This window comes from Phacochoerus africanus, chromosome 1 (assembly GCF_016906955.1).
Source record: "Phacochoerus africanus isolate WHEZ1 chromosome 1, ROS_Pafr_v1, whole genome shotgun sequence".
Classification (NCBI taxonomy): Eukaryota; Metazoa; Chordata; class Mammalia; order Artiodactyla; family Suidae; genus Phacochoerus; species Phacochoerus africanus.
This window is the reverse complement of record NC_062544.1, coordinates 24,478,625-24,501,953: the sequence shown is the minus strand read 5'-3', so window position 1 is coordinate 24,501,953 and position 23,329 is coordinate 24,478,625. Positions and strand designations below refer to the sequence as shown.

The window sequence follows — 23,329 nt, the reverse complement described above, 5'->3', positions numbered from 1 at the left end:
TTCTCCTTCCAGCAACCGAGTGTCAATGCCCCAGGTCCAAGCGTACTTTCTGTTTCCATAGGGAATAAGATTGACTTCTCCCTCCTATTGCATATTTCTGTTCATAGTTCTTAATTTTTCAAGTGCACTCATAATGGGAAGCTTGACGGCCATCACGGAGCAGCATGTAAATGTAATCCTGTGTTTATCTACATAAAAAGCAATGAGGTAACTAACAAAAATGAGAAGGTGTTGCTGAGGAGAAAGGGAAAGTAGGTGACACGATCTCCGCATCTTTATGGCAGGGAGGGGACAGAGGTTGCCTGCAGACGATGAACAAGGAATAAAGGTCAATGACTCAAGTGGAAACCACCAGATTAACAATTATTAATTGTTGATTCCAAAGGGTGGGGGTGTCTTAGTCTATAGTTTATGTCTTTCTGTAGTATTTGAGGTTTTTAAAATCATGTGTATTAATTACACAGCAGTTGAAAACAAAAATCTAAATTGGAAACAGGTGGGCACCAAGCTTATACTGAGGCTCTAAGTGAAGGCAGGCCCCCTTTTGCTCCTACCCGCAGTGGGAGCTGCCCCAAGCACAGAATGACTTCTAGAGATGATGGGGAGGTCACCCAGTGTCCTAGGGCCCCTGGCCTGTATCATTCCATGTGTACAACACCTGGGTCCAGTGTCACACCAGCTTGAATCTTTTTTTTTTTAAGGGCCACACCCATGGCATATGGAGGGTCCCAGGCTAGGGGTTGAATTGGAGCTGCAGCTGCCGGCCATGGCCACAGCAATGCAGGATCTGAGCAGAACTGTGTCTTACACCACAGCTCATGGCAACACTGGGTCCTTAACCCATTGAGTGAGGCCAGGGATCGAACCTGTGTCCTCATGGATCCTAGTTGGGTTCGTAACCTGCTGAGCCACAAGACCTCCCTTTATTGAGTCCTCTTGACTCAGTTCACCAGACAGACTATGACTAGATCGAGGATGCAACTGACCTTCGGTCTCGGTGGATTCCGACCCCACCCGTACCCCTTCTTTCTCCGCTTCTTACATCTGCTTCTCTCCGCAGGGATGGCCTCAGAAGCTGAAATCATGGTCATGATAACTCAGGGAAGAGAAATCTAGTTCGTAACCTTCAGGTGGCAAATGCAGGGGGAAGGCTCTGCCTGGCCAGCTGGGGCCCCATACCCATCCCTGGCCTCACACCGGTGGCCAGTGGGATGGGTCGTCTGCCCATCGCTGCAGCCAGCGCCCTGAACTGCAGGGCAGGGTCAGTGGGGACAGCAGCTGCCTCAGCGATCTGGGCTGGCATCGGGGGCCATAGGAACAGCATAGGACACAATCCTTGTGCCCTTGGACCTATTACAACTGAGTTGGGGCAACACCGATCGATATTCATTTAAAGGAAGTTCAAAGCCCATCCTGAACAGGTGCGCTGGGACTCCACAGGAGAGAGTGCCCCAGGGACTTGTGTTCAGAGGTGAGGCCTGGGTTGGTGATGAGAAACAGGACTGGATAGTTACAGGGGCCTGGCTACCCACAGCCCTAGAAGCCACACGGGCATAACGGTGGGGTCTACACCACTGTAGATTCCTTCTACCTCCACCAGGTAAGGAATGCAGTGAGGGGGTGTGGGGGAGAGCCCTGCAGCCAAGAAGCGGGCTCTGGTCCTTCCGTCACCACCCCCGCCCCCCAGCCATCCTCAGTGGCCTGGAGGGGGTCATGCGTGTTGGTGCCCCGTGTGACTCGCCAGTGGGACGTGGGGACCTCGCAACTTTGCCAATGCCTGGGCTCCATCACATACCAGTGGGTCCCTCAAACTGCAGTGTGCATAGGACTTACAGTGGGAACATGGATAAAAGGGGGTCTCCAGGCCATCCTGGTTGGGGGAAGGGTCTGGGAGTCTGCACTGTTTTTTGTTTTCCCAGATGTAACTCAGCTTCATCTTCATTTCACAGATGGCCTTACATGAATATTTTTACAGGGGAAAAAAATCACAGTTTCAGCACTCCGTGACAGAGAGCATGCTTTGGATGCACGGAGTCTCCTTTGGAGCTGATGAGCAAAGGGTGGGAGATGCTGGCGCAGGCACAGAAGATGGGACGCTTCATGAGCCTGCGTGTCGTCCACACGCAGGGGGCAAGCTGACCTTCTCTGTGTGGTCCCAGTTTTATTATATGTGCTGTCAAAGTGAGCACCAGGAGCCTGTATTTCTGTGTTTTTTTTTCTTTTTGGCCATTCCTGTGGCATGTGGAAATTCTCAGGCCAGGGATTGAACCCATGGTACAGCAGCTACCCAAGCCACAGCAGTGCCAACACCAGATCCTTAACGGCTGAGTCACCAGTGAAGTCCAAGAGTCTATATGTGTATGTGTGTGTATTTATATAAAAATGAAACTAGAGTTCCCGTTGTGGCATAGTGGTTAACGAATCCGACCAAGAACCATGAGGTTGTGGGTTCGATCCCTGGTCTTGCTCAGTGGGTTAAGGATCTGGCGTTGCCGTGAGCTGTGGTGTAGGTCGCAAATGTGGCTCAGATCCCGCGTTGCTGTGGCTCTGGTATAGGCTGGTGGCTACAGCTCCGATTCGACCCCTAGCCTGGGAACCTCCATATGCCGTAGGAGCGGCTCAAGAACAGGCAAAGACAAAAAAAAAATAAATAAATAAATAAAAATGAAACAAATATATAATTTATTTATTTGGCTTTTTAAGGCCACGGGTTGCCACATGGAGGTTCCCAGGCTAGGGGTCAAATTGGAGTAACAGCTGCTGGTTTCACCACAGCCACAGCAACGCCAGATCCGAGCCACATCTGCGACCTACACCACAGCTCATGGCAACGCCGGATCCTTAACCCACTGAGCAAGGCCAGGGACCGAATCCACAACCTCATGGATATTAGTCGGATTCATTTCTGCTGTGCCACAACAGGTACTCCCATTTATTATACATATATATATATATATATATTTTTTTTTTTTCCTTTTTTGGCCACCCCACAGCATAAAGAGTTTCCAGGCCAGGGATCAGATCTGAGCCACAGATGTGACCTAAGCTGCAGCCGTGGCAACATTGGATCCTTAACCCACTGCGCAAGGCCAGGATCAAACCTCCGTCCCGGCACTGCAGAGACACAGCCGATCCCACCGCGCCACAGTGGGAACTCCCAGGAGTTTGTGTTTTTTAATAAGCTGCTCCAGGGGATTCTCGTGTGGCTGGTAGTACGACACATTTTGAGGACAGCTGCACAGGCTAAAGTGAGGGAGGAGGAAGAGACTTTTGCTCCTGGCCTGTTCCAGGCTGATTGCGGATGTGTTTGCAACAGCCCCAGCTGGGCAGTCATTTTTCACTTAAGGAGCAAGTGAGTGGACAAAAGAAAACACAGTCACCTGGACTGGGGGGGTTGGGGGCGGGGAGAAAAAGAGAGAGCATGTTGGTTCAGAAAGGCCACTTTATTGATGGAGATCAAACAGAAAGGAGTTCTCCACAGCCCTCCCTCACTCGCTACAGCGGCTTCACTGGGCATCTGAGACCAGCATGGGCAGGCTGCCCCGCTGCCCACTCCTCGTCAGGCGGCCCCACAAAAACACATCACAGCCCGTGAAGATTCCTGGGCGCACCTCAGAATCCCCCAAACAGGTCTCGTGCATTTTTTTTTGTTTTGTTTTAATATAGTACAAAATATGTTAAGTAAGAAAGGTCAGCTGTGCTGTGACATCGGTAGGACGTCCTTTGAGGATTATCGTCCCTCAAACATTACTTCTTATTGCAGTGAAACCTCTAGAAGGTAGAGCTGTACAAAAAAAAAAAAAAGGAAAAAAAAAGTCTAAACAATTTTAAGAAGAGCAGCAACTGAACACTGCTTTAGTTCATTTAAATTTTCTTTCTCAAAAATACATTCCTAAATATACAAACTATACAATCTTGTCATGGTAATGCTGGTTTTTTGTTTTTGTTTTTTTTAATAACAATAGAGCCCCAACTAAAAAAAAAAAAAAAATCTGTGTGTCTTCAAACCATCGAGAGTACTAGCGGACTTGTGACTCAGTACCTTCATATAACACCACTTAAATAACTTTAGCCACAGTCTAGGTTCACAGCGTATTCAAGGGAACAAAGGAAATACTTTTCTGGTGATTTAAACATCGTCTGCAGAGAGGGTTGGGATATTCATCCGAGGCCGGGTGAAAAACGCCATCTTCTCCCTGTAAAAGAGCCCATCTCATTAGAGCCCAGCTTTTTTTTCTTTCTTTCTTTCTTTTTTTTGTCTTTTTAGGGCCCCACCGGCAGCAAATGGAGGTTTTCAGGCTGAGGGTCAAATTGGAGCTGCAGCTGCCGGCCTACACCACAGCCACAGCAATGCCAGATCCGAGCCGCGTCTGTGACCTACACCACATCTCACGGCAATGCCGGATCCTTAACCCACTGAGCGAGGCCGGGGATCGAACCTGAGTCCTCATGGATACCAGTCAGATCTGTTTCCGCTGAGCCACGACAGGAACTCCTCTTTTTTTCTTTTTTGAAATTGAAGTATCGTTGATTTACAATGTTGTGTGAATTTCTACTGTACAGCGCAGTGATTCAGTTATACATTTATACACATCCTCGGTCACATTCTTTTCCATTACGGTTTATCTCAGGAGATTTTTAGGGGGCTATGCCCGTGGCATGCAGAAGTTCCTAGGCCAGGGATTGAACCTGAGTCACAGTAGTGACAATGCCAGATCCTTAACCATTAGGCTACCAGCGAACTCCTCAGAATACTGAATAGAGTTCCATGTGCTATACAAGAGAACCTTGCTAGTTTTCTTTTTTTTTTTTTTTCATTTTAGGGCCACACCAGCGGGATATGGAAGTTCCCAGGCTAGGGGATGAATCGGAGCTGTAGCTGCCAGCCTACACCACAGCCACAGCAACGCAGGATCTGAGCTGCATCTGCGACCTACACCACAGCTCACGGCAACACCATTTCCTTAACCCACTGAGCGAGGTCAGGGATTGAACCTGTGTCCTCACGGATACTAGTTGGGTTCACTTCTGCTGCGCCACACCGGGAATTCCCTATTTATCCATTTTGCATGTAAGAGCTTGCATCTCAGAATGGGGTTTTTCAACCTCGCTTTATTGATATTATGGGCAGGATAATTTTTTGCTGTGGGGCTGCCCTATACATTGTAGGATGCTTACCCAGTAGATGCCAATAGCAGCTCTCCCTCTTTCCAGTTGTGACAATCAAAAGTGTGCCTAGACACTGCCATGTGTCCCTGGGGACCCCTCATCATCCCTGGTTGAGAACCACTGCTTCCAGGGACATCAGCAGGACCAGCCACCTTCAGTCCCCATTAGGGGCCTCTGGAGCCTGAAAGGGCCCTTGGGCCACTTCCACTGTTGGTTTGTTTTAGATTCCCAATTGGTTAAAAAATGAAGAGGGGCCCAAATGTGGTTACACAAATTATATGTTTATATTCCACAGGGTTTTTTTTTTTAAGCACATACACAAACATGAGTAGCTCTTCAGAGAGGGCATTCACAAGTCTAAATGCAAAACTCTCTGTGACCGGAAGCCCAGGCCGAAGGGTGTGCGGGGCCCTGCCATGACATGCCTGGCTCCAGGGCGGCAAGCAGGCGTCTCCCTGAGATCCCGGCAGGCAGCAGGCAGAGGCCAGGCAAGCATCCGTCACCCCCAGGCTTATTTATCATTCAGCCAGTCCTCCACAGTTACTGGAGATGGCAACACGAAGAGGCAAGGCCGGAGCAGGTGGCTCATTCATTAAAGAAGAGGCTCCGACAAATTAGCCCCAGTGGCGCGGGGACGGATGAAGACAGCCGAGGGAAAGCGCTGCGGCGCTCGCAGACCGCCAGGGACGGCCTGGCAGAGGATGAGCATCTGCTGCGAAGGGACCCTGGGACAGGGAGCAGCGAGACGAAGAAAAGAGGATGCAGGAGGCAGGCAGGATGGGAAGGGGAGGGCGGGCTGGCCGGGCGCCCACTGCTGACCTGAAAGACTGCACTTCTGGGGGCTCCTTACAGCTCTGGCCTCGAAGCCTGTGCACATCCTTGGCGGCCGTCCGCATCATCTTGTCTGTGTGAAGCTCGCCCTTGTGCTCTGCTCGGTCCATCTGTGGGGCAGAGGGAGGCAGCACAAAGTCCTTAGGGGGTCTCTTGAGATGGGTCAGCCCAGGAGAACTGTCTAGCACAGAGGAGGGGTCTCTCGTCAAAGGTGGGAGGGTCACAGAGCAGGCACCCTCACTCTTCCTGTCCCACTGTAGGACCCTCTTTATTCCAAATGATGAAGGGATGGGATCCCGTCATGTGTCAGAGAGGACAGGTTTTCGGGGCCAAGGGACTGAACAGCTGTGGGAACCCGTCAGAAGTAAGATGGGCTGCCTGACAAAATGTGTGTTACCTCTCTCATCCTCAGGGCCACCTAGGAAGGTAAATTTTATTTTATTTTTTGTATTTTTGCCATTTCTTAGGCGCTCCTGTGGCATATGGAGGTTCCCAGGCTGGGGGTCAAATTGGAGCTGTAGCCACTGGCCTACACCACAGCCACAGCAACGCCAGATCCGAGCCGTGTCTGACCTATACCACAGCTCGCAGCAGTGCCGGATCCTTAACCTACTGAGCAAGGCCAGGGATCGAACCCGCAACCTCATGGTTCCTAGTCGGATTCGTTAACCACTGAGCCATGACGGGAATTCTTAGGAAGGTAAATTTTATAATGACCTCTATATTACGGATGAGGAAACTAAGGCTCAGGTATGTTAAGAAACTTTTTAAACGTCAAACAACTGAGAAATGGTGGAAACTCAATTCCACATCACACAGTTGGGGGGCAGAGGCTTTAGGTATGCTACACCCTTCCTTCCTGACACAAACCTATGGACACAATGTTGCTTTCGTCATATCTATGTACCATATACTTGAACACATTGCATGAAGACAGAATTTTGATCAATGAAGCTACCGTTTAAATCCATTTAAATGGCTCTTTAATAGCAGCTCCTTATCACTCATATACATACATTTTTTTTTTTTAAGCTGCACTCCCAGCATACGGAAGCACCCAGCCCAGAGATCAAATCCAAGCCATAGCTGTGACCTTGTGACCTATGTCCCAGCAGTGGCAAAGCCAGATCCATTAACCCACTACACTGGGCTGGAGCTCGAATCCATGCCTCCACAGCAGCCTGAGCCACTGCAGTCAGATTCTTAACACACTGCACCTCAGCAGGAACCCATTAGTTGATGCTTTCTTAAGGCAGGGTGCATATGCACTTCTTTCTTACCTCTTTTTGCCTTGGGTACTAGGAAGCTCCAAGATTAATGTAATAGGCAATTACCATTAGATTAGGGATATATTTCCTTCTCTTCCTTAAAGCTTTGTATAATTTTCTATTTTCCCTTAGTGCTTTTATTATAATCCTACTATAAGTATAGAGGTTATGAGTAATAAAAAGAAAGGAAGAAACAGTTCTGGAACTTCTGAATTACCAGAGTCCATGTGAAGCCCCCACACTCGTCCAGACCTAAGAAGCCCAGCACCACTTCACTTCCCTGCTCTAAGCCATCACCACCTACACTGAGCACTGGAGTTTCAACCAATGACCCGCCCAACAATTCAGGTAGGCACCCTCTGCACTGCCTTGTTAGGATTTGTGAAGAGAGAAAACTAGCAAGAGTCTGTCAGGCCTGTCATGAGCGGCAATTCTGGCAGGTATTACAGAAATGAGTTGAAGGTGGCTCTGTGTGTGCCCCGTTGGTGGTGAATTTATCACTGTAGTCTGGGACCTGTTAGCTCAAGAGTCACACTGGGGCCAAAGTCAAATTTCTACTTACCCAGTTTTTTTTTTTTTTTCCCCCTCCATGGCCATAGCGAGCATTAGTTCCCAGGCCAAGGAGCAAATTCAAGTCACAGCAATGAAAACACCGAATCCTTAATCACCAGGCCGCCGGGGAACTCTCAATTGTTTTAAATGGAGCTCAAACAAGCAAATTTCCTCTAGCAGTTTAGAACCTTCCTGTTTGGCATACCCCCCTAAAAGCTGCACCCAATATCTGCTATTCACAGATAAGATAAATCCCAGGGCTAGTAAAGACCCAAAACTGCTGCTGCTTTGAAGCTTTCCAGCCCAGAGACTCCTCATGGGGCTCAGAATGACATCATCTGCCTAGGCCCCCTCTCCAACCCCCTCCTCCCCCTCTAGGTATGGCCTCGGAACAGTTGCTTTTTGCAGGGTGGGAGGTCTGGGGGTGTCTCATGCAGTGAGAGATTAAACTCATTGTGTGCTATGGCCATTGTGTGGTTACATCTTTTTCCTGAGCAATCCTGACATCTCTCAAACTCACTACACTAGGGCAGAGTCGAGCAGGCGTGTATTCCCAGGTACCTTCATCAAGACAAAGCCCTGCAGGAGCCACAGCTCTTTGGAGACAAGTGCTCTGTGGCACCACAGGGGCAGGCACTGGGGTAGCTCAGCGTTCTGTATCTACTCTGCTAAAAGTGTGTGCCCCAGCGCAGATTAGGTATCCAGCATATTTGATGAAGGACCTCCTGAAGAAATAAATGTGTGAATAATAAGAGTGTGCAGGAGTTCCCGTCATGGTGCAGTGGTTAACGAATCCGACTAGGAACCATGAGGTTGAGGGTTCCATCCCTGGCCTTGCTCAGTGGGTTGAGGATCTGGCATTGCCGTGAGCTGTGGTGTAGGTCACAGACGCGGCTCGGATCTGGCATTGCTGTGGCTCTGGCGTAGGCTGGTGGCTACGGCTCCAATTAGACCCCTAGCCTGGGAACCTCCATATGCCGCAGGAGCGGCCCTGGAAAAGGCCCAAAAAAAAAAAAAGAAAAAAAAGAAAAAAAAAGTGTGCACACATAAACACGGGAATGCACCGAAAGGACTTAGCAGCCAGGTAGAGAGAGAATAAAGTGTACTGGGTGGAGGGACTCCTGGTTCCCTTTGCTGATGGGCGTGAGTGGTCTGGGGAACACTCTCAGTGTTCACGGTGCCGTGAGACCTCAGCAAGGCTCTGGCCACACCACCCTGCAGCGACGTGCCCTCTGCCCAGGGGGTGCGTGCCACCTCCTTTCCCTGCGGGCCGCTCACCCGCTTCTCCAGCATCCTCAGCAGCAGGCGGAAGCGCTCGTCCTCGCGCAACCACTGTGGCAGCTCCTTCTCCCCATGGCTCTTGGCTTGTTCCAGCTGCTCCTTGAGCTCCTTCAGCACCGAGATCTCCTGAGTCAGCTGGCTGTGCCAGGTCCTGGTTGCCTGCAGGTCCAACTCGAGGTCCAGCGAGGTGCGGAGCAGGCGCTCGGCGCGCAGGGATTTGACTGACGAAGGCTGCGGGACGGGAATGATTTTGACTCGTCAGTAAAGGGGCGGGGTCCAGAGAGTCCACAGGACCGCCCCCACGGAACCCCAGAAGCCGTCCTTCGTTCATCCTCGGCTTCCACTCCTTCACAAATAGGCCTCGCTCTCCCCACCCCGGAACCTGTCTTGATTTCGCCTCGTCTGAGATATTGAGCATTTTTATGCCCCAGACACTGGGTGCTGGGCACTTTTTACTTCTGTTAACCTCAGTTCATTTTCACAAGTCTGTGAGGTCCTGTTACCACCTGCACAGATGAGGCGCCAAGAGGTCAAGTCACACAGATTAGAAGCAGTAAAGCTGCGATTCCACCCCAAGCCGCTGGCTGCAGACCCCAGTGAGCGATGCTTTCTCTACTCTCAGTCCCCTCAACATCTGCGTCCTCCTTTTACTGGCTTCTTGTCACTGACCTGCTCTGAAGCTGTTCCCTCAATGCAGAAGGGAATATGTGTGTGTGTGTGTGTGTACTTTTTTTCTTTTTACGGCTGCACCTGCGTCACAAGCAAGTTCCCAGGCTAGGGATCGAATCGGAGCTGCAGCTGAGGTCTAACACCACAGCCACATCAATACTGGATCTGAGCTGCATTTGTGACCTACACCGCAGCTTTTGGCAATGCCAGATCCTTAACCCACCACTAAGCAAGGCCAAAGATTGAACCCACATCCTCACGGAGACCTCGTCAGGTCCTTAACCTGCTGAGCCACAGTGAGAACTCCTCACGCTATATTTGAGTTGAGTTCTTCAGTTATCTGTACGGAAAAGATCTTGATTAAGTACCATCATTAGCTCTTCCACTATCAGAAAACGCTAATGATTAAAAAATACCTAAAGGACTATGGGAGGCAAAGTTCGAAGATGGCACTCAAGAGTCATACCTCCTGGAGTTCCCGTTGTGGCGCAGTGGAAACAAATCCGACCAGTAACCATGAGGTTGCAGGTTCGAGCCCTGGCCTTGCTCAGTGAGCTGTGGCATTGCAGTGAGCTGTGGTGTAAGTCACAGATGTCTGTGGCTGGGGTGTAGGCTGGCAGCTGTAGATCTGATTCAACCTCTAGCCTGGGAACCTCCATACGCCATGGGTTCGGCCCTAAAAAGCAAAAAAAAAAAAAAAAAAAGAGTCACACCTCCTAACAACATACTCTATATAATCTCCTCTCCTTCAGTGTGGGTGGGACCTATGAATACTATGGAGTATCACTCTAACCAGTTGACCTTGAGTTAATCAAAAGGGAAGTTACCCTGGGTAGGCCTGACCTAATCAGGTGTGCCCTTAAAAGATTAAAATGGGCCCTTCCCGGAAAGAGGTCTCCTGTTCGCCTTGAAGAAGCAAAGTATGTTGTGGAGGAGGCCACCTGGAAAGGGCCTAAGAGGACCTCTGGTAGCTCCGAGCAGTCCCTGGCCTGCAACTAGCAAAGAAAACCACAGGGAAATAAACGCTACCAGTGGCCTGGGGGAACCTGCATGCACCTCCTCCCCTAGTCAAACCCCTAGATGGGGATGCAGGCAGTCAACACCTAGATTTCAGCCTGATGAGACCCTGAGCAGAGGATCCAGCTAACCTGTGCCTCAACTCCTGACCCCTGGGAACTGTGAGATAATGAATGTGCATAATTTTAAGCTGCCAAATTGGTGGTAATTTTATGCAGCAACAGAAAACCAATACAATGCCCATTAAGGGATTTAAGAAATGGTACGTTAAGACATTGCGATGGGTTCTATCGTCACAAGGGTGGCAAGCATACTTTTATGAACATGCTCAATGCAGAAGTTCTAGGATGCTTTTTTTTTTTTCTTTTTGGTTGTACCTGGGGCACGTGGAAGTTCCCCGGCCAGGGAACGAACCTGAGCTGCAGCTGCAGTGTGTACAACAGCTGCGGCAATGCTGGATCTTTAACCTGCTGTGTCCCACAGGAACTTCCTCCACGATGCTTTTTGAGGGTGACCACTGTCTGGTCTGTGCTTATAAATGAGCAGGGCCAGGAAATCCAGCTGAGTTATCGATGTGGCTTGAGGTCTCAGAGCAACAAATGAAGATTCTTTGCCTTTCCTCTGACCCATGTCCAGTCTCAGAAACTTGCCAGGACAGACCAGCGCAGAGAGCTCAGGCAGCAAGTGTTAAACGCACTGCAGTGTCCATGGGCCCTGCCATGGCCTCTGGATGCCCTCGCTCCTCAGGACATAATTAGGACCAGAGGGAAACGTGGGCTCAGACCCACCATCAAGGGGGTTCCCTTAGCAGGCCATCGCCCGGGCCAAGAGGAAAGGAGATGAACAACTAGGAATTTCCATGAGGCCTGCCTTGGCAAGGAGTGAGCTATAGGACGTGCCGGGGAGCAAGTAGGAGCTCCTGCCATGTCATTTCTCCAGGAGTGGATCATGGAACACCTGCTCCAGAATCCTCTAAGGAGTTTATTAAAATGTAGTTTCCAGAAGTTCCCATCATGGCTCAGTGGTAATGAATCCCACTAATATCCATGAGGACTCAGGTTCAATCCCTGGCCTTGCTCAGTGGGTTAAGGATCCAGCGTTGCCGTTGACCTATGGTGTGGGTCGCAGATGTGGCTCGGATCCTGTGTTGCTGTGGCTTCAGCGTAGGCTGGCAGCTGTAGCTCTGATTTGACCCCTAGCCTGGGAACTTTCATATGTCACTGGTGCAGCCCTAAAAAGCAAAACAAACAAACAGACAAACAAGCTCCCAAGGAGACCCAGTGCCCCAGAGACTGCAGCACCAGCCAACCACAGCGGACAGGGTGGGGGCACTTGACTGTCCCTGGCCCTCAAGGCCATGTCCACATCCTACCATCACCTGCACGCTCCTTTCCAGATGTGCCTCCTCTGAATTGCCTGCTTTCTCTCTCCCTCTCTGGTTCTCTCTGGAGACTTGTGAGGGAGGGGCGGGGGTAAGCACAGGGCCACCTCCAGATGCTGGCTGTCAGTAGCAGGTCCGGAGGAGACACAGAGGGGCTGGCCCCTGCTTGGGGCTGTCTGCATGTTCTCCTTCCTCTACAATTCTCTTTTGCTTTCCTCTAATTCTCTTTCTGCAAGCTCCCCAGAACCCCTGTGAAGTCTGCATTGAAAGCCCCAAGTGGGGAGGGAGGGCCCCACCACCCCTCCTGCAACCCTGCCTGGTCAAAGTCCCCAGCAGGAGTTGGCCTTGGCCTAAGGCCACCCCACCCCCATCCCTTAGCCAAGTCTCCGTAAGGAAAGGGAGCCTGCTCTGCAGGGGCAGCTTGTGGGCTCTTCCCTGCCTGTTTCCAGCTGAACCAAGAGAAGCCCATTCACACCTCCCTGCTTCCCAGTTGGTGCTGACCGGGGTTGGGGTGGGGGTGGGGGGCCCAGGCTTGTCTGCCAGTAGGGAGGGCTGGGCGGGCTTTCGGGACCATCAAGTGCTCAGCCTGCTGGATGACACAGAGCAGGGTACTGCCTGAAGCAGGCTCCCGTCCTTGACCAAGAAGCCTTGGGTGGATTAGTTCTTAGTGAGTTCAACTTCTACCCAAGAAGTCAAAGCCAAGTATGCACACTCCTGATCTAACCTGTTTGGCAGAAAAACAATGTTAGGTTTACCCTCTGGCACGTTCCCCAGTGTCTACACAGCCCTTCACCAACTTGCCTTTGCAAATACCACCGTGCTCGCAAGAGCAACTTTCTTCAAACCGGCGGCTGAGGAGGAACAGTCAGACGTCAGGGGGTGTGTGTGCAGGACACGGGGCTTGGGGAGACAGGGGAGGAGCAGCAGGAACACAGAGGTGATGCTCTTACCCGCTTCATCCGGACACTGCGTCGCTCCAAGGAATTTCGAACAAAAGGTGGCTTCTTGGACAGGGTGGAGCTGTCACTGTCACTTCGGTTCAGCTGCAAGAGAAAATTGACGGGAAGCTAATTAAGGCCCGGGCACATGGGGGCCAGGAAGCTGGCAGGGTCCCTGCCCTCAGTCCTTCCTCTTTTTGTTCCCCAGGGGCTGTGGGAGGCAGGTTTCATGTGACCTTCCTTCTCTCAAGGTGAACACTCAGGGGGGTGCACTGGATGATGCACGCTGCTCACGGCCAACCCTGTGCTGTCCCGTGTTATCCTTCAGCAGCCCCGTGGGAGAGGAGCAGCGCTGCTTTACAACTGAGGAGACGAAGGGTTAGGGGTTCCTGAATTTGTCCGAGGTTGGCGAGCCGGGAACCGCACGGCGGCATGGACACCAGACAGTGTGACTGACTCTGGGATGTACCGCCCCCTTGACTAAGGCTGACTTGCATCCGCTCTACTTTGCGGTCCACAGCGCCCGTCTTCACAGCTCAAACGGAGTCGCTGTCAAGACCGACACATTCATCAAAAAGCAGCCCACGGGCAAAGCCTCAGGGACCGTCTCCTTGGAGGAGGTGGAGCCGACACGCTCTGCGAGGGCTGTGCGGATCACAGCTCTCCCCTCCTCAGAATCCCCCTTCCATCACTCAGGGGTCTGGACTCTCCCCAGAGGGCTGATATTCCTCATCCAGGGCCAGACATCGGGGCTGGAGTCAAGGCGGATGCTGTGCTACTGACAGCTGGTGCCCCCCTGGGAGACTGAATGGGGAGGTTAGGATGGCCGCGCATCCCAGGGTGTGCGAGGCGGGGGGGCTTCCTTCTGGAGTCGTATTTCCAGGTCAGTGGGATCGCAGCAGGCTGAGATGACCGTCCGTTCATTCTGGCAGCTGGCAGCTCACTGCTGCAGGTCTCTCCTGAGAAGCTGTCCATGCCGTCACCATTTTTTGTGGTCATTAATGATTATTGGTGATAATGGTATTAATAGTCCTGTTACACTGGGGAACACAAGTCACCCCAGGGACCTACCTGATGAAATAGCTACGACACCAGGCAGAGTCTCAATCAGAAATAGACAATAGTAACAATAATAACAGCAACATGCATGGGGCCCCTACTATGTGCCAGAGGCTTTATCAACCGTTTCATTTCATCCTCAGACAATCCAAACCTGGAGAGATGAACACACTTTTACAAGACATACATCTGCCAGCAGCAGAACAAGAGTTCAGGGTCCTGTCTGTGTGACTCCAAGGTCACATCCTCTCCTGGCCCCCAGGACGCACGTAGGGCTCGGAGATGAAACTAATGAACAGACAGAGGGGTGGACCCTCTGGACTGGGGTGGATTCTTCCAAATGGACTAGCTGGTTATCATATCAGAAGGGGGCTTTCTCCTACATGGTTTTGATCCAAAGGTGGCACTTGCGGAATATGTGTCACATCAACTAGAGACACACTGTCAGGACAATAGATCCTTAAGTCGTAGTTGTTAACGTGTTAAACTCCATGTGATAAAAGAGCATTGAAAGCCACATTAAGTCCTTGGACTTAACTTTTTCTTAAAGATGTATTAACGCATTGGATTTCAGACATGGCAGAGACAATTGCTGCCTTTTGGTTATTTCCATGTGATAGCTAGGGAAAAAGGAGCAGAGACGTAAAATCATTGGAAGTCACAGGGAGCTACTTGGGGATAAGAATTTTGGAAGGACTGTATCCATCAGGTCAAAGTGAGCTAACCAACCAACACATGCGCCAGCACTGCTGATAAATACACAGCAGTGGTGGCTGTGCGAGCTGTGGGGACTAGAATACACTGTTTCTACCCTCATGGATTTCAAGTCCAGTGGGGGGCCCAAGCCCAGGTAACTCACCAGGTGACACAGGCCATGCTGAGGACCAGAGAAGGGAGGCACCTGGTGAAGGGCACCTGGTGTGCAGACATGTGGCATTGGGCCAGAAGGGATTACTTGTATTCAGAACAAAGTACCCCGACCTTCTGCATCTATGAAATGGGATTAACACAACTTGCCTGGCAGGGCTGTCGGGGAAATCAGATGACACAGAAAAGAGGTATTTTTTGAGGGGGAGGAGGAGTGGGGACTAATCTAATTAGCATTTGAAACTCCATCCCTTTCGGCCCCTTGGCGGAAGACAAGGCCCACCTTCCACAGCAAGCAGGCGTCAGAGTCTTGCTTTTTATGACCTCCCTTGCAGCTAGAAGCAGGCACAGGACTAGCCTCTGACAATTATATGCAACTGCCCCGGGCTCTGAATCATGACCTGGTTAGGTGGACCTCCGTTACTGAGCCTCTTAGATATAACCAGGCATTTGTGTTTGTTGGTGTCTCAGGAAGAAGCCTTCGTGGTAAGTAGTGGCAGCAACAGTAGCCTGAGACCCCATGGCCTCCGGCAGTGGCCAGAGTCTGGCGTAGGCGACAGTGCTGAACCCCAAAGGCAATGGCAAGGGCCCGCCGGGGCCATGTTCTCCAGCAGCTTGCGGTGTCCTAACCTGACTGTCTTTGCGGTAGGATTTTGGCTGTGCCTGTCTTGTGGCTGCCTGATTTCTGAGGCTGGTTCTCCAGTCTTCTGATGAATATGTGAACTACTCAATTTCCTTTCCAAAAATGTCTTCCCTGCATAGTCTGCCGACATTCTGTTTCTGTTGCTTGTTGTTAAGCACCCTGATCAAGGAGTTCCCGTCATGGCTCAGTGGTTAATGAAACTGGCTAGGATCCATGAGGGTGCAGGTTCGATCCCTGGCCTCGCTCAGTGGGTTAAGAGTCTGGCGTTGCCATGAGCTGTGGTGTGGGTCGTAGCCGTGGCTTGGATCCTGCGTTGCTGTGGTTGTGGCATAGGCCAGCAGCTGTAGCTCCAATTTGACCCCTAGCCTGGGAACCTCCATGTGCTGTGGGTGCAGCCCTCAAAAGACAAAAAGACCAAAAAAAAAAAAAAAAAGAACCCTGATCAATACAGAACTTGGTGCTAGGTGCTCGGGAGTGGGGTGCTATAAACCACAGAGTGGAAGACAAGAAGATGGCTGTGTCCTGGAGGTAGGATGGGGCACAGCCAGGCACCAATGTTCCCTGTTGGGAATTTGCGGATGCTCATTTTGTGAATGAAACGCAGAGAGATACACTGTTACCTGTTGGACCTACGGAGACAGACTGCATGCCTACAGTTTCAGGGGAAATGACAGGAAAAAATTCAGGATATTGTACTGACATTCTTTTTTTTTTGTCTTTTTGCCATTTCTTGGGCTGCTCCCGCGGCATATGGAGGTTCCCATGCTAGGGGTCGAATAGGAGCTGTAGCCAGCAGCCTACGCCAGAGCCACAACAATGCGGGATCCGAGCTGAGTCTGCAACCTACACCACAGCTCACGGCAACGCCGGATCGTTAACCCACTGAGCAAGGGCAGGGATCGAACCCGAGGTTCCTAGTAGGATTCGTTAACCACTGTGCCACACTGGGAACTCCTGCACTGACTACTTCTTGTAGCCTTAAGTAAGATGCTACAAGAAAGAGATAAGCTTGGGCCAAAGTGCAGTCAAAAAGCAAAGACAGAAAAATAGAAATGCCTATGGTTTCCTTCCTCCCTCCCTAAAAATTCTTTTCCATTACAGTTTATTACAGGGTATTGAAAATAGTTCCTTGTGCTATACAATCGGACTTTGTTGTTTACCCATCCTGTCTGTCATAATTTGCATCCGCTAATCCCAAACTCCCAGTTCCATCCCTCCCTCCCCCACCTCCCCCTTGGCAACCACCAGTCTGCTCTCTATGTCTGCGAGTCTGTTTCTGTTTCCTTGATAAGTTCATCTGTGTCATCTTTCAGATGCCACATCTAAGTGATATCATATGGTATGTGTCTTTCTCTGACTTACTTCACTTAGTATGAAAATCTCTAGGTCTATCCGCGTAGCTGCAAATGCCATACTTTCATTCTTTTTTAATGGCTGAGTGGTATTCGATTGTGTATATGTACCACATCTTCTTTATCCATTCATCTGTCGATGGACATTTAGGTTCTTTCCACATCTTGGCTGTTGTAAGTAGTGCTGCCATGAACACAGGGGTGTAGGTATCTTTTTGAATTATAGTTTTGTCTGGATATATACCTAGGAGTGGGATTGCTCGATCATACGGTAGCTCTATTTTTAGTTTTCTGAAGAACCTCCACACTGTTTTCCATAGTGGTTGTACAGTTTACATTCCCACCGACAGCGTAGGAGGGTTTCCTTTTCTTCACACCCTCTCCAGCATTTGTTATCTGTAAACTTTTTAATGATGGCCATTCTGATCAGTGTGAGGTGGTAACTCACCGTCGTGATGTTGAGCATCTTTTCATGTGCCTGTTGGCCATCCACATGTCTTCTTTGGAGAAATGTCTATTTAGATCTTCTGTCCATTTTTCGATTGGACTGTTGTTTTGTTATTGAGTTGTATGAGCTGTTTGTTTACTTGGGAAATGAAGCCCTTGTCAATTGCATCATTTGCAAGTACTTTCTCCCACAGACTGGGAATTTCTTTCTTTCTTTCCTTCTTCCCCTTTTTGCTTTTTAGGGCTGCACCCGCGGCATATGGAGGTTCCCAGGCTAGGGGTCGAATTGAAGCTACAGCTGCCAGCCTACACCACAGCCACAGCAACATGGGATCTGAGCTGCGTCTTCGACCTACACCACAGTTCCTGGCAACGCCAGATCTTTAACCCACCGAGCGGGGCCAGGGATTAAATTTGCAGCCTCATGGTTCCTAGTCAGATTTGTTTCCTCGGAGCCACGGCAGGACCTCTCAGACTGGGAATTTCTTGATCCATAGCCTTGCAGGCTTGGAAACTGGTCCAGATAATAACATATGGAAGGGCCCAGCATCGTGCTAGGTGTGTTACAGATGCTTAATCAATGAGACTGGAGCACTTTGTTATTCAAGGATGCTAATCCTGGAGAAGGCCATTTAAAGTGACTCCATTTAACAGGCAACCAGAATCTCACAGAAAACAGTGGGGAAAAAAGTTTGAAGTTTTAGTTGGAAAAGAAAAACACTTTAAAGAAGTTACATTTCATATCTTCCACTTGACAAAATGACAACTGCATTCTAAGCTTGATGAACAAGAATAAATCAAATACTCATTTCTTCGGGTGTGATTTTTCCAAAAAGTGACACTCTTCCTTTTGTGTTTTATTTCCACTGCATGTTCAAAAAGGTGGTAATTTTGCCAAAAGTAGATTATCCATTATCCTAAGGGCTTTTCTAAATCCTTCAAGTTATTCACATTTGAAATGCAGATTGCATTTTTTTCCCCCTCTTCTTCCGGCTGGCTTAATTGCAGGCTCTTTCACTTGCAATTCAGAACTTCCCTCACTTTAAAATCACATTCAGGAATTCCCATTGTGGCTCAGCAGGTTAAGAACCCAGCTAGGATCCATGAAGATGTGGGTTGGATCTCTGGCCTTGCTCAGTGGGTTAAGGATCTGGCGTTGCCGTGAGCTGCAGTTTAGCTCTGTCGCCTCCACTCATCCAAGAGCAGTGGCCCCCACAGCTCAGTTCTAGCCAAATGTCACCATGACAGAATGTATAGCCGGTGGGGCTAGACAGTCCATTTTTTCCAAGAGAAACTGGAATTTTATGTGCAATGTCTACATTTTATTTTAATCTACTTTTCTGGCCATGCCCGTGGCATGTAGAAATTCTCAGGCCAGGGACTGAACCCATGCTGTAGCTGTAACCAGAGCCACAGCAGTGACAATGCCAGATCCTTAAGCTGCTGAGTCATAAGGGAACGCCTTTACTTTACTTTTAATTGAATTTCCTAAGTCCTCTTTTCTTATTTTTTTCTTTCTAGGGCTGCACCTGCGGCACATGGAAGTTCCCAGGCTAGGGGTCGAATTGGAGCTGCAGCTGTCGGCCTACACCATAGCCACTGCAACCTCGGATCTGAGCTGCATCTGTGACCTTTGCCGCAACCTGTGGCTAAGCCAGATCCTCAAGCCACTGAATGAGGCCAGGGATCAAACCCGAATCCTCACGGACATTATGTCAGGTTCTTAACCCACTGAGTCACAAAGGGAACTCTGCTGTGAATTTCCTATGTTTTCGATGTTAGCAAAAAGGTCAAATAAAACCCCCTTAAACCTAAGACTAACTAATACCAGCTGCTATTTTGCAACCAACCTCAGGCTGCATGCTGGAATTGCCCTGCGGGGCGGTGGGGAAGAACTGCCGCTAAAGGATGGTAAGAACTGCCGCTAAAGGATGGTAAGGGTCCGTTTGATCCCAGCAAGCGGTGTGGAAGGGAAGGGGAGGGTGTAAACAGGAGGACGGGAGAGTTGCCTGGAAGTATCAAAAGCACTGGCCATGCTTTACTTAATTCAATCGGTAAAACAACCCCATGGTGGCGCAGTGGTTGACGAATCCGACTAGGAACCATGAGGTTGTGGGTTCGATCCCTGGCCTTGCTCAGTGCGTTAAGGATCTGGCGTTGCTGTGAGCTGTGGTGTAGGTTGCAGACGTGACTCGGATCCCGTGTTGCTGTGGCTGTGGTGTAGCCCGGCAGCTGCAGCTCTGATTCGACCCCTGGCCTGGGAACCTCCGTATGCCGAGGGAGCGGCCCTAGAAAAGGCAAAAAGATAAAAACAAAAAACAAACAAAAAAAGCAACCCCATATAGTCGGTTTATTAACTCCACGAGGAAACTGAGGCTCAGAGGCATGACTGTGCCTGAGGATGCCTGACCACGGAAGTGTAATTGGGATTGGCATCCAGGACTGTGTGAGGTCCAGGGCTTTCCGACAGTCAGAGAGAAGCGGGTGCCCTGGCGGGGGAACGTGCCACATGGTTCCTTACCCGACACACGTACTGGCTCTGGGGTCCCGGGGAGAAGGTCTTGGAGCGGATGATGGTGCTCCCTCGAAGAAACGGCCCTGAGGATGGGGTGCCCACCCGCCGGTCCTTGGGCCGCACTACGGTGGGAGATGGTGCTGGGGTTTCTGTGTTGGTTTCTTTGTCCACCTGAGGAAGAGGTCATAGCTTTGAGGCTGCCAGTATCCAGAGTCTCAGCCACCCACCCCGAGACTCAGCTGCCCCCTGACTCCTGTCACCTTGCCTTTGGCCTTCAGACACAGCTAGAGGCTTCTGCGGCCCCAGCCCAGCCCAGCTCAGCCAGGATGGCACCCAGGGGCGGAGCGCTGGCCCCAGTCCTCCCTGACACCGGTGGACTGGGGCTAGTGGGAGACATCCAGTCTCCACACACGAGCTCACACAGCAGAGAGTACCTCAAGCACGGCTGTCCTGGACTTCACACCCTTGAAACTTCTGTCCCAACCACATTTTGACAAAGCCACAGCCAAGGCCTCCATTGCCCCAGCCAAGAGCTGCAATGTTTTCTTGCAGTTACAGAGGCGACCAGAAAATCTTGTTTTTTAAACGAGGTGATAGGGTGTCTGTTGTCCTTTCACGGTAGTTATCAGCAAAGATAAATAAGTCAAAGCACCCTGGGAGTTCCCATCATGGCTCAGTGGTTAACGAATCCGACTAGGAAACCATGAGGTTGCGGGTTCGATCCGTGGCCTTGCTCAGTGGATTAAGGATCCGGTGTTGCTGTGAGCTGTGGTGTAGGTTGCAGACAAGGCTCGGTTCTGGCACTGCTGTGGCTCTGGCGTAGGCCAGCAGCAACAGCTCCGATTCAACCCCTAGCCTGGGAACCTCCATATGCTGCAGGAGCAGCCCTAGAAAAGACAAAAAGACAAAAAACAACACCACCACCAACAAAAAACCACCCCAACAGCAGGCCTTGGTCAGCCTCAAAAGGGCCTTTGTGTAATTTTGAAAAAGGGGCCTCTTTGGCTGGAGAAACTACAGAAGGGTTTCCCGTGGTGTGGAGCTGTTAGAAGGCAGGTCTAGGTTCTTCTCCAATCCCTCCCTGGTCGGGCGCCTTTGTGCAGTGCACAACCTGTAGCTCCACCCCCTTGTGCTCTGAGCAAATGCAATGGGGTCTTTACTTCCAGGAGTCCTGTGGGTGGAAAAAGGCAGGGAGATCTCTATGGAGCCTGAAGCCTGTTATAACATGTCATCTTAGCACAGCCAGGAAGCAGGAAGCGAGGGGAGCCTGACTAGACCCCTTTCCTATTGCCCTTCAGGTGGATCCAAAGGGAGAAATCCATTCCTTCGAAATCTCGGAACCCATCTGCAAGGCTGGTATTGATGTGTCCATTTTAGAGATGAGGAAGCCAAGGCTCGAGGGGGATGAAGTCATCTGCCTACAGCTACACAGCCAGGGAGGAGCAGAGCCAGCCTTTGAACCCAGACCCAACTGACTACAAAGCAGGAGGTCTGCAGAGGGCAGGAGAGAAGAGGGGACGAGTCAGCCTCTTCTAGTTTACTTGTCCCCCAAAATGATCCCAATTCCAGGCAGAGATGCTCCTATACAACCTTCGCCAGGTCACCCCATTCTGAAGGCCTGTCCGCTGATACTGGAGGAGGAGACTTAGCCCCAAGCCTTCTCCAGATGCCAGGGTTCAAGGATCGAGGGCTGCTTCCCCGAGACAGCCCTTCCCACCTCCCCAGCCCTCCCTACCTTTAACGCTGGGCACCCGTCCATATCAGGTGAGGCTTTCTCAGCAAACACGTCCTCCTCCCCCTCCTCCTCCTCCTCCTCTTCCGCTGCTGCCTCGCTCTCGCTGGTACCCTCCTCGTACCGCCTGTGATGACAAGGCCCTCTGGTTACCCCCCGTGCCCACTTGTCATCGGCTCCCCTGCCTTTAAAAGCATCCACGGCGGGGCTTGCAAGGATTTTCAGGAGTGAGATACATTTTCTTTTTAAATCTGTCTTAGTGAGATCTACCTTTCACAGAAAAAAATGCATTTTGTGTAGAGTTGGATGAGTTCGGACCAACGCGTTTCCCTGTGTAACCCCCACCGCACTTAAGAATGTTCCATGACCTGAAAGGTTCCCTTGGACCCTTTCCCAATGCATCTCTCTCCACCCCCAGCCCATCCATGATCAGCTTTCTGTCACTAAAGATTAAATCTGTTAATCTCAAACTTCTAATTTAGCCCCCCTACCTTTCTCCTTTATATAAACACCATATATAAAATAGATAATCCCATTGTATAGCACAGGGAACTCTGCTTAATAATCTGTAATAACCTGTATGGGAAAAGAATCTGAAAAAGAATAAACACATGTCCGTATGGGTAGAAATGATTCACTTCGCTGGACACCACACTGTAATTCCACTATACTCCCGTATAAAGTAAAAACCAAAAAAAAAAAAAAAAGGTTAAACCTTATTTTTCTCGCATTTCATAGCAATGGAATCAGATGGTACATGCTCTTTTTGTCTCTGGCTTCATTCTCAGCATCATGTCTCTGAGATCCATCCCCGTTCATCTCAACAGTCCTTTTCGTTGTTGAGTAATCTTCCACTGGATGGACAGACTCCAATTTGATCATCAGGTGATAAACACCTGGACGGTTCTTCCTATTTCTTAGCAATTATGGTTCAAGTGTCACAGGTCTATGTAGATATAGGAGTTCATTCTCTTGGACATGGTTATTAGTTTGCCCGGCTGCCATAACACAATACCAAAGACTGGGTGGGTTTAACAACAGAATTTCTTTTTTTTTTTTTTTTGTGGCCACACCTGTGGCATACGGAAGTTCCCAGGGTAGGGGTTGAATCGGAGGCCTACAGCTGAGGCCTACACCACAGTCACAGCAACACTGGATCCAAGATGCATCTGCAACCTACACCATACCTTGCAGCAATGCTGGATCCTTAACCCACTGAGCGAGGCCAGGGACTGAACCTCCTTACAGAGACAATGTTGGGTCCTTAACCTGCTAAGCCACAATGGGAACCCGGGCAACAGAAATTTATTTCCCAGTTCTAGAGGCCAAAAGTCTAAGATCAAGGCGTGGGCAGGTTTGGTTTCCTCTGGGGGCTCCCTCTGTGACTTGCAGACGGCTGCCTTCTTGCTGTGCCCTCTTCCCTGTGTGTGTCCCTGGTGTCTCCGTGTGTCCAAATTTCCTCTTCTTATAAGGACACCAATCGGCTTGCACGAGGGCCCACCCTAGTTTTAATAGTCTCTCATGCTGACTTAATCATTGCTTTAAAGACCCTGTCTTGAAAAATAGTCACATTCTCAGGCATTGGGGTCAGAGCTTCAATATACGAAT

At 50.2% G+C, this 23,329-nt stretch overlaps 1 protein-coding gene and 1 non-coding gene across 2 annotated transcripts in view; both read right to left on the bottom strand.

Moving 5' to 3' along the window:
• Window positions 1-2,082: 2,082 nt before the first annotated feature.
• Window positions 2,083-2,189, bottom strand: LOC125114162 (U6 spliceosomal RNA). The gene has a single exon (XR_007131715.1). It is a non-coding gene; the product is annotated as a U6 spliceosomal RNA (small nuclear RNA).
• A 1,235-nt stretch (window positions 2,190-3,424) lies between these two features.
• WWC1 (WW and C2 domain containing 1) overlaps window positions 3,425-23,329 on the bottom strand; it is a 177,304-nt gene continuing 157,399 nt past the window's right edge. The window contains exons 18-23 of the mRNA XM_047783615.1: window positions 21,725-21,848; window positions 19,996-20,160; window positions 13,119-13,211; window positions 9,099-9,332; window positions 5,989-6,110; window positions 3,425-4,196 (exon numbers count right to left, since the gene is read on the bottom strand). Coding sequence (XP_047639571.1) covers window positions 4,130-4,196; window positions 5,989-6,110; window positions 9,099-9,332; window positions 13,119-13,211; window positions 19,996-20,160; window positions 21,725-21,848 — 805 coding nt within the window. The 3' untranslated portion in view covers window positions 3,425-4,129. The remainder of the gene's footprint in view (window positions 4,197-5,988; window positions 6,111-9,098; window positions 9,333-13,118; window positions 13,212-19,995; window positions 20,161-21,724; window positions 21,849-23,329) is intronic.